The 10724-nt window shown below is 34.7% G+C and overlaps 2 protein-coding genes across 2 annotated transcripts; both read right to left on the bottom strand.

Annotated features, from left to right (window-relative positions):
• Positions 1-409: 409 nt before the first annotated feature.
• Positions 410-1702, bottom strand: LOC135848041 (uncharacterized). Its single transcript, XM_065367816.1, has 2 exons — positions 1587-1702; positions 410-1392 (listed from the first exon to the last, which is right to left on the bottom strand). The coding sequence occupies exons 1-2, from the start codon at positions 1647-1649 to the stop codon at positions 676-678; spliced, it is 780 nt and encodes a 259-aa protein (XP_065223888.1). The 5' UTR covers positions 1650-1702; the 3' UTR covers positions 410-675.
• A 3514-nt stretch (positions 1703-5216) lies between these two features.
• LOC135847960 (uncharacterized) lies at positions 5217-6547 on the bottom strand. The gene is made up of 2 exons (XM_065367707.1): positions 6462-6547; positions 5217-6147 (listed from the first exon to the last, which is right to left on the bottom strand). The coding sequence occupies exons 1-2, from the start codon at positions 6513-6515 to the stop codon at positions 5437-5439; spliced, it is 765 nt and encodes a 254-aa protein (XP_065223779.1). The 5' UTR covers positions 6516-6547; the 3' UTR covers positions 5217-5436.
• Positions 6548-10724: the final 4177 nt, after the last annotated feature.

The following is a 10724-nucleotide window of genomic DNA, read 5'->3' as shown; positions in this document are numbered from 1 at the left end:
TGAGACCAGATACCAATTGTTTTCAAAGAATGGACGGATTTGATCAGTGATTAGATCTAGTCAAATCTAGTCAGAAAGATCTAATTACTGGTTCTGATTTTGTCAAATAGGTCTGATCAGATCTAATCCAAGCTTTGCTTCGATCTGATCAAATCTGCATCTGATTAAATCGAGATCTGGTAAATCAAATTGGATTCAGAGAATGCCCGAATTTGTTCAAAATCAGTTGATCGAAGTGAATCATTTTCCCCTGGGAAATCAAATACAACGTCAGTGAGTTGTGTCATCTCAATTTCCAATGGTTGTTTCGTCAATCGAAATCAATAAGATATTGATTATTTCGTTCATTACTTCACTTGAGAAACAACAACACAGTAAACATAAAATTCGATCAATGATTCATATTTTTTATTCAAAATCTCAACATAATTACCTAATTTTAATATGACATTTAAAAGTATGTACCTACAACATACAGACGTACCTAGGTACCTACTTACTTAATCGCACAAATTTTTTTAACCTTGCAATAATAATGTTACCTTATAGGTACGTTAGTTTATTGGTTTTTGTTTTGCTTTCTGAACGTTTTGTATTCAGATAATTGGTTTATTTTGTAAATATGGATCGATCTGATTGTGTTGCAGTGATTCGTCAAGTATTAAACTTGCTAAGTTACTTCTGTTCACTCTGATCATCCGCAGGGGTAGACGTTTTCAATTTTTGAATTTCACCGACATATCGTCGTAAATCTTTCAATTCCTTCGAGGCAATTTTATTTTGCAGAAATTGACTCAAAGAACCAGAATACAAACTGTAGACTGCATCTTTAGGTTCATAATGAGTTTTGGGACTAATCAGTTTTTTCGCAGTGCTCAAATAGCTACTTTCTGGTACTTGTAGTAATTTTTCGATGAGCACTGATGGACGATTGGGGTCTGTGAAAATATCCGATGAAAATAAGGGCGATACTTCCGGATCAAGTGTGAAAACTTTTGGTGGTGGTGGAAGAGGATATTTTCTTCTGGGATTGTTTATGAGACGGATAGAATATTTTACGCTGTACAAATGACCGAAGCAATTCAATACAGATGATAGAATTTTACCGTAGGGCACGTAAGCAGGGGGAAATTGATTAGCGTTGGTCTTGGTCAATAAGTAATTCAAAGATAACCTTATTTCTATCTCTTTTTCGCGTGGTAGTTTACTCGCTTTCAGGAGTAGATAATGGAATGGATCAGCTTGCTTGAATATGTCTGTTGATAGGAGTTCACATACGTCTTTCGAGTAAATCTTCTGCGATAAAGGTTCGACGACGTGTTGGTTTGTTTCGCTGATATTGACGTCCTCTAAAGAGTTTGGGTCCTTTTTTACGCAAACGATCAAGTTCACCTGAAATATGGATCATCACAATTTGATTATTGAAGAGCAAACTCTACAGTCGGGCTGAATTTTCACACATTAGGTAGGTAGGTATCGTATTTCAAGCTAGATTTGTCTCATATGTATTTAGAGTCATTCGTCAACAGAAAAAACTCATGCTTGGAATCATTCGGTTCATTTTTCATGGAAACTTTTCAACTCACCGTACTTATCATCACGAAGATTGCCGAAGCTGCATACATCTTAGATGATGTTGTCATTGCCATTTATATGTATGTACCTACTGCTCTTTTTGATTTTTTGTGAACGTGAGCAAAAAATGTATTCAGATGATTTGTGAAGTAGTCGGCAATTGTTCGTTTTTATACCTATGATAAATACCGAAATGTTCAAAGAAAAACAGTAACAATTCGAATAATTTTTCAACTCGCTGTTGTCATTTTATCGACTCAATATTTCAGTCAGCCATAATGCCTTCTTTGAAGTCTTCAAAATGTGAAAATGAGGAGGTGGATAGCAAAACGCAATAACTCCAAAATTACGAAAATTGAGTTTGATATCTATCCTTATGTAAAATTCAACGGGGAATCCATTCCCGGTGTCAGATTTTGTCCATCAGTTGAATATCATAGCGCAATCGAGGAAAACAAGTCTGATTTTAGAGCTAAAAGGATTGAAAAATGAGATTTTGTTTGCAAAACGCAATAACTCCACTACTTTTTATACATTTCAGTTGCGCAGATGTGGTAACACTGTTTTTTTTCATCGGGTGGGTACTGAAAACCGTTGGGTAGGAGTTACTCAAAAAAATGGTGCTTTCGTTGCCACTCTCTGAATGCCATATCACACACAGGAATTGTTTGAATTTCACATTCCAGTTTTTCAATTGTTTTTTATCGAAAATTCTCGATTAAACATCAATTTTTTCAAATAAAAAATACGTTTTTTTTGCAGAAAAACACCAAAAAAAAAATTTTGCGTTCAAAACGCAATAACTTTTTTTTCTTTTCCTCACTGTGCTTACCCAGGTGACCGAAATTTTGAAATTGAGTGGAAATTTTATTTGTGGCACCTTCCCCTTTCATTTGACACCAATTTCGGAACTCGACCCCCCACCCTTCCCCTCCTGACAATTTTTCCTAATTTCCCAAAAAAACCAAAAATGGAGTTATTGCGTTTTGCTATCCACCTCCTCAAATGTATTCCCATTTCGAATGTTTTATGCTCCAAATGGCTTACCTCTTGAAGTTATAATGCGTAGGTAAATCAATATCTGGGTTGGTCAATTTGGATCTCGATAATGTCCGGATCTTATCAGATCTGATGTGTAATCAACTGGTCTGATGTTTGATCAAATCACATTGGATTCGAGGAATGTCAGCACCTAATTAGATCTAATCAGATGTCAGATCAAATTGGATTTATAAATCCGGATCTGATTTAATATGATAATTAGTTAAATATGGGTCTTATCAGGTTTAATGCAATCATCATTGATCTGATCAGGTTATATCTAATTCGATTGATACTTGTAGAATTACCAGGTTTGATCTGATTAGTGATTAGATCTCGTCACAATTGGTTAGACCAAGTTGAATTCTCGAAAGCAGAATCTGGTGAATTCTGATCCGGTCACGTAAGTTTGCTCAGATTTAACCCCACCCCAATTAAAGTCTTGATTTGATAATCACATCAAATCAGATCAGTGAAACGTTTGGATCTGATCGGGTGTGATTTTAATCTAATCTATCTGATAGACCCAAACCAATCAAAATCTTGATAGATCTAGAAAGAGCTGGCCACATCAAATTGACGCAGGAAATGTTCAGTTTATGGATCTGAATTTTTGAAAATCCGGATCCGATCTATCAGATCTGATCCAGCCAACAACCTGTTCTTATTAGATCTGGTCACATTACTTATTTGGTGCAAGAGTATCCGGATCTGATGAAATCTGATTCATTCAAATAGGTCGGATCAGAATCTATTTGAAGTTCCTACATATTCACAGTCTTGATCTGATTCTGAGATTATACAGTGTGACACAACAGTAGTGCTTCGTAGCTTTTATTTCTAAGGGGAAAGAGCTAAAGAGATGAATGAACGCGGCGTTGAGTAGGAAAAAAATAAGGGCTTTCAAAAGCGACCTTGAAAATTCCCGGCCCATGCACAGGGTGTCCTTAAATTGAAAAATCAGTTTGGTCAAAAAATTCAAACTTGTTTTTATGGGCGCAATGTATTCTACACACTAAGGCGACAAAAATGTGATATGAATTTTTTTGATACCGGTTCATTAATTTGAAAACAGTTAACAAAAATTGTAGATTGAGAAAAAAGCTTCAAACAAAAGTTGTAGAGCGTGAAAAATTACATAATTTTGTCTAATCACATTTTAAAACCGGTTCATTAGTTCGTATGTATTTGGCAACCAGTTTTTGGCAATCGCCTAAAAGTTGGAGATAGAGAAAAAAGCTCGAAACAAAAGTTGTAGAACGTGAAAAATTGAACCATTTTCGCTGTTCGGATATTGAAACCAGTTCTTTAATTTGCAACCAGTGGTCAAAAATTATCTAAAAATTTGAGATCGAAAAAAAAGCTTGAAACAAAAGTTGTGGTGTATGAAAAATTACACAATTCTGTTCAATCGCATTTTGAAATCGGTTCATTGGTTTGCATTTAGCAACCAATTTTTGGCAATCACCTGAAAATTGAAGATAGAGAAAAAAGCTTGAAACAAAAGTTGAGAGCATGAAAAATTGAACCATTTCTGCTGATCGGATTTTGAAAATGGCTAATCAACTTGCAACCAGGTAACTTTTGATGGCTTGCTTCTCTATCCTCAATTTTTAGGTGATTGCCAAAAACCGGTTGCTGAATGCAAACCAATGAACCGGTTTCAAAATGTGAGTGAACAGAATTGTGTAATTTTTCATTCACCGCTACTTTTGTTTCAAACTTTTTTCATTACCTAAAATTTTTGGGTAGTTTTTGATAATTAATTGGCTGCGAATTAATGAACCGGTTTCAAAATCCAATCAGCGAAAATGGTTCAATTTTTCACGCTCTACAACTTTTGTTACACGCTTTTTCCTCTATCTTCAATTTGTAGGTGGTTGTCAGAAACTGGATGCTAAATGCAAATCAATGGACCAATTTCAAAATTTGATTGAACAGAACTGTGTAATTTTTCATGTCCCTCAACTATTGTGTCCAGCTTTTTTCTCGATCTCGAATTTTTAGGTAATTTTCGATAACTGGTTGCAAATTAATGAACTGGTTTCAAAATCCGAACAGCGAAAATGATTGAATTTTTCACGCTCTACAACCTTTGTTCCGATCTTTTCTCTCTATCTACTTACAATTTTTGGGTATTTTTAGTTAACTGGTTGCAAATTAATGAACCGTTTTCAAAAAATTCATATCACGTGTTTGTCGCCTTGGTGTATAAAATACTTACATTGCGCCAATTAAAACCAGTTTGAATTTTTTGACTAAACCAGGTTTTCAATTTCTGGACACCCTGTGCATGGGCTGGAAATTTTCAAAGCAGCTTTTGAAAGCCCTTATTTTTTCCTACTCAACGTCACTTCATTTCATCTCTCTCTCTCTCTAGCTCATTTCCGCCTAGACCGAATCTGGTGAAATTCTGGATAGATCTGGTAAAATCTGTCTAGATCAAGCGTGATCACAGCGTTAGCAGTTTTCTCTAAACGAAGAGGGGTCCATATTTGTACCGGGGTCTATAATTGTACCCTCTCCTCCACTTGTGCTACCAATAATTCATTTCCACCATTTTCAAAAATTCGTCAAAAAGCATAAGGGTACGCGTTGATTTGTACGCGATACCACCACGAGCGGTTATACGACTCGATGATGATGATATTTTAATTAATTACAAACACATTAAATTTTTTTAAACTTGCAATAATAATGTTATAACTTTGTTGATTTTTATTTTGTTTTCTGCACGTTTTCTTATTCGGATAATCAGTTTATTTTGTGAATATGGATCGATCTGACTGTGTTGCAGTGATTCGACAAGTGTAAAACTTACTACTTGTGTTCATTCTGACCAACCGCAGGAGCAGACGTTTTCAACTTTTGAATTTCACCAATATATCGTCGTAAATCTTGCACTTCCTTCGAGGCGGTTTCTTGTTTTAGAAATTTACTCAAAAAACTAGTATACAAACTGTAGTCAACACTCGCCAAACGAAAACTTTCCTCATTAATCAGTTTTTTCGCTATGCTCAAATAACTATTTTCTGGTACTTGTAGTAATTTTTCGATGAGCACTGATGGAGGATTGGGGTCAGTGAAAATATCCCATGAAAATAAGGGTAATACTTCCGCATCACCTGTGAAAATATACGGTGGTGGTGGAGGAGGATATTTTCTTCTGGGATTGTTAATGAGACCGATTGAATATGTTATGCTGTACAAAAGATCGACGCAACTCAATAAAGGTAATAGAACTTTAGCGTACGGCACGTAAGCAGGGGGCAATTGATCGGCCTGGTTTTTGGCCAATAAATAGTGCTTCAAGTTTGAACGTATGATCACTGTGATGCCTGTAAGCTTACTCGCTTTCTGGAGTAGATAATGGAACGGATCAGCTTGCTTGAACATATCTGGTGATAGGAGTTCGCATACGTCTTTCGAGTAAATCTTCGGCGATAAAGGTTCGACGTATTGGTTCGTTTCGGTGATAGTAACGTCCTCTAAAGAGCTTGGGTCCGTTTTTACGCAAACGATCAAGTTAGCCTGACATTTGGATCATCATAATTTAATTAGGTATTGAAGAGCAAAGTCTACACTAGGGTAGTAGGGCTGAATTATTGCATACACCTGTACTCGAATGTTTCAAGTAATACATAATTAATCTCTTTTAATTGTGTACTCGTATTTCAAGTTGGAATCGTCTCATATTCGAAGTGGTTCATCAACAGAGAAAACTCAAGCTTGAAATCAATTTGATTCATTATTCTTGAGAAGATTTTCAACGTACAGGGTGTACAAGAATCCAATCCCTGGATGCGAACGTGATAAAAATTTTGTACCTATGGTGGCATACTCACCATCACGAAGATAGCCGAAGCTGCGTAAATCGTAGATGATGTTGTCATTGTCATTTAGGTAGGTACTACTCTTTGCCAAAAATTCGTGATAATTTGCGAAGCAGGCGGCAGTCCTTCGTTTTTATATGATAAATACCGAAATGTTCAAGGGGAAACGATATTCATTTGAGTCATTTTTCTACTCTTCACTGTCGTTTTTAATGATTCAAAATTGCTTTGAAGTCTTCAAAAGTGACAATTCATTCCTTTTTGAATGTTTATTGTTTTCCAATACCAAACTCTTGAAATCATAATGAGTACATATGTCATTTTTTTTATGAGATAGTTTCAGCAGACGTTCGATTCACTTTATATTGTAAACATTTTATCCTATATGCGAGAAGCCATGAAAAAATTTTATGCCTTTGCCTGTTTAACGCAGCCGTTTACCTACACCCTTAACACATCCTTTGACATATTTCTAGATTCCCTCATATTTTCAAAAAAGTGAGCTGCTGAGGGTTGTCCTTATCCGAAGTAATTGCAAACATTAAACATTTTTTGCCCCTACCCCCGGCATCCTCAAAATGTGTTTGTTTTTATGAAAAAATTCTCTAAAAATTTAACGTGTTGAAAGCTCTTTAAATTTGAAAAAAATATCTAGGTATAGTATGTTAATTTGTTTCATTAGATATTCACAATTTATGTTGATGCAGAGTCCCCTTAAATATTACCCTTTTCAAAAAAGAACCACTCCCATCAGACCCGTAAGCAATTTCCCCCTCCTTCCTCCCCACCACCACATGGTCCTCAAAATTTGGAGAAACATTTATACATACAATTACCTAATCAAAAAAGAAGTCAGTTTATATTTGCTTTTTCAGCTTTAAACGAATGAAATAAATTTTTTCATTTTTGTACATGAAGGAGGAGGTGGGGTTATTTCCTGAGATGACGACTATTCAGAGAAATCTTTGAAGCAGATAGATTGAAGTTTTTGAGAAACTTGGGTTACTTTTTCATTATGTAGGCACATTATTTTTTCAAACGAGCGAGGTGCTCAAAATAGGAGGATCAACTTTGCAGGAGATTGGCAAACTGAAATGTAGGCAATTTATTTTTTCGAAGTAGTGAGGTGATCAAAACAGGAGGATCAACTTTGGTGGGGATTAGCGAAATGAAGGTTTTTTTCTTGAAATAACGGATTTGGAACAGAAATTGATGATTTAAAAAAAAATGTTCGCAGATTTTTTTCATTTATGTATTTTATTTTTTTAAACTACTTTTCCAATTTGGGAGGACTCATGTACAGAGACAACAACATAACTTGGAAGAGGGGGAACTTTTTTCTTGAAAATGAGGAAGGAGGTTACTAATTACAAAAGTTTTGTTCACAAATTTAGAAAAAGACAGAAATTGTTTTTCTCATAAAATTACCTACATAATTTTATAGGGAGGAGGGGTATAAAAGAGCGAGAATGTCAAATAAGAGCTACCCCAAACGTTTATGAAGAGATTGCCTCTAACAGTAAAGTGGTTATTACAAAGCTCGTACTCAGTAACTCTTGGTTACTTTTTCAACTTTTTGTCATCGTTGTGGTCACACTCCCTTACAGGAGATAGCGTAATGGTAATGAAGTCCTTCCCTTAGATCCGTAGTAGCCTTCCATAGCACCACATCTCAAAAGCAGATACTTTCTTCTCGCATTCTGCACTCATGGTCCATGTTTCACAGGAATACTTCAGAATGGTCCATGCATAGCATCTCATAATTGTCTTTCTCAGACCTAGACTCATTGTTTGATTTCCCAGCACATTGGCTCCACTTTTTGCCATTCCAATCCGTGATTTAATTTCTTTATGATCTCTACCATAAACTTGAATTATCACGGTTGGTTTTGGGTTGACCTCCAATCTCACGAATATTATCCTCTCTGATTTTGGAATTATGGCATTGATTTTATCGCTGATTCTGGTATGTATTAATATACTGCAGTATGCAAGTACAAATGTATAGATAGAAGGAAGGCCAATGTACCTAAATAAGGTGTAGGTAAACCTATGCACTTGGTAGGTATGTGACTAGAGGAGAGTGAATGCATTCAAAACAATAAAATAACAACTGTTAGTTTTAAGCCTAAATTACCCATATTGTATAAGCTAATTGATAGCTTAATTTATCATTTGTACATATGTAACTCGCTCTGACAAAATCGACTGTTTTGACGAAAAAAAGTGTGCAAAATAATGACGTTTGAATTGAATTTTAGGGGTTGAAAGATCAGATTTGTGAGAAACTTTTTTTTTTTTTGAAATTTCGTCGAAATGGTCGATTTTGTCAGAGCAGGTCACATATACAGTTTTATTCGTGAATAACCTATTCGAGAGTACACTTGTGTTTTCAATTTAGTAGAAGAACTCACTATACCTACACCCAAATCTCATACAACAAATTGGCGCTCGAAAGGACCTACTAAGAACAAAGTGTACCTACATATAATATGATCAGGGTAAAGGAATGAAAATTCAATTAATAACCAGAGTGAAATTAATTTTAAAAGTGACTCAAGTGAAATAACCTCTACTATAGAATCAGATTCAAATAGTTAGTAGTTTTTTTACTAGAAATATCAAGTGATAATTTATTTGCTTCATCTCCTCAAAAGTTCGAAAAAATTGTAAACCTAGAACTAAGTTGGATTATTGGTGTTTCAAAAGAAAAATTTGACAAATATTTTGATGAACTAAAAATTCAAAGAGAAACCACAGTTGAAAAATACAGATCAAAATTGAGAAAATTTTGTGAAGAAGGAACTGAATTTAGTTAAAACAAAATATCTCAAGGAAGTTTACAAAAAATTGATTTCATCTCCACAAGACCCAGAAGTACTAGATTTTCTCAAAATGACAATTCGGTGTTGACATCTCGTGGTGGCACCACCATCGACTTGCTGAAAGGGGGACATTTTGACGCCATTTTGTGGAGAATTGGTTAAGTGTGTACGTGTGTAAGCGTGTGTGAGTATGGAAATATCCCCCTTTCAGCATGATAACATGTAGTTCATACATTTCACCGCCAGAGTGCAACGCTTGTTCGTTCACTCCAAATAGGAAATTCAGGCACAAATACAACAATAACATAACCACTTACATTCCATCCTAAAAATTCTTTGAAATCAACAGTGATGTGACTACATTTATGAAAAATTACGAATTATATGCCAAAATCAATGGATGGGATGATGATAAAAAATTCCAATATTTTCCTGCCTACCTAACACACCTAGCTTCACAAGTTTATTATCAAATAGAAAAAAATGTCAAGGGCTGGAAAACATTATAAGAGCAATTTAAAGAGGAATTCAATGAAAGTGCAAACATCGACCTAACTGAAAATAAATTAATGAGAAGGAAGCAAGAAAAAGATGAGACAGCAATGCAACTCGCTTTTTCCAAAATTTACAAAAATTTTCGCTTTTTGGAACAACCACTAATTTATGGTATTTATTTATTTTATTTATTTATTTATTGGGTGCTATGTTTGACGCTTTTTCCAGGAAATTTCAAAATGTTTTGCATAGGTATCTTATTCAAAATTGTCCAAAATTCTCGCTTTTTTGACCAATTCTTTTTTGCCAATAACTGCCATAAAGTCGTGTTTATAGCTAAAAGAAATTTAAAATCCTTGAAAATTACAATATCCCTCTGCACCTCTCCTCTCGTTATCCTCTAAAATTAGTTTATATCGTTGAATTATCAGAGAGCGGAACAGCTTCAAAAAAGAAAGCAAAATTGGAACCTGTTTAGGTAGGTACATAAATATCGAAGAGGTTCTGTGAAAAAATCAATTAAGTCATTCTCAAAAGTCACATTATTGAGGAGACAATTTTCAGTAATTTTACATCTTGGGTATATTTAGGTATATATTTAGAGGCCTAATTGAATGAATGATGAACAACGAGTAAATTACAATTGCTAAAATTCGAATTTTTAGAAACCCTTACTCGGTGATATTTTTGCAAAATTTTGAAATGCGCAGATGGCTGAATTTTTTGAAAAAATGTAGGTATAACCATTCACATTAACAAATACAAGAAAAAAATAAAATAGTACCAAATAAAATTTATTGAATATTCTCATGTTGTCAAAATCGACTTCAAAGAAATTATTGCTATAAAAATCCAAAATTGTCGCCAAGTGACATTATGTAGGTATTACAGGTGCTCGTCGCATGATAGTTTTTGCTCGTATTACATCACAATGGAAATATTTTCCCCATCATTC

This window comes from Planococcus citri, chromosome 5, assembly GCF_950023065.1.
Source record: "Planococcus citri chromosome 5, ihPlaCitr1.1, whole genome shotgun sequence".
Lineage (NCBI taxonomy): Eukaryota > Metazoa > Arthropoda > Insecta > Hemiptera > Pseudococcidae > Planococcus > Planococcus citri.
The sequence above is the reverse complement of the archived record's forward strand: the minus strand, read 5'-3'. Positions and strand labels throughout refer to the sequence as shown.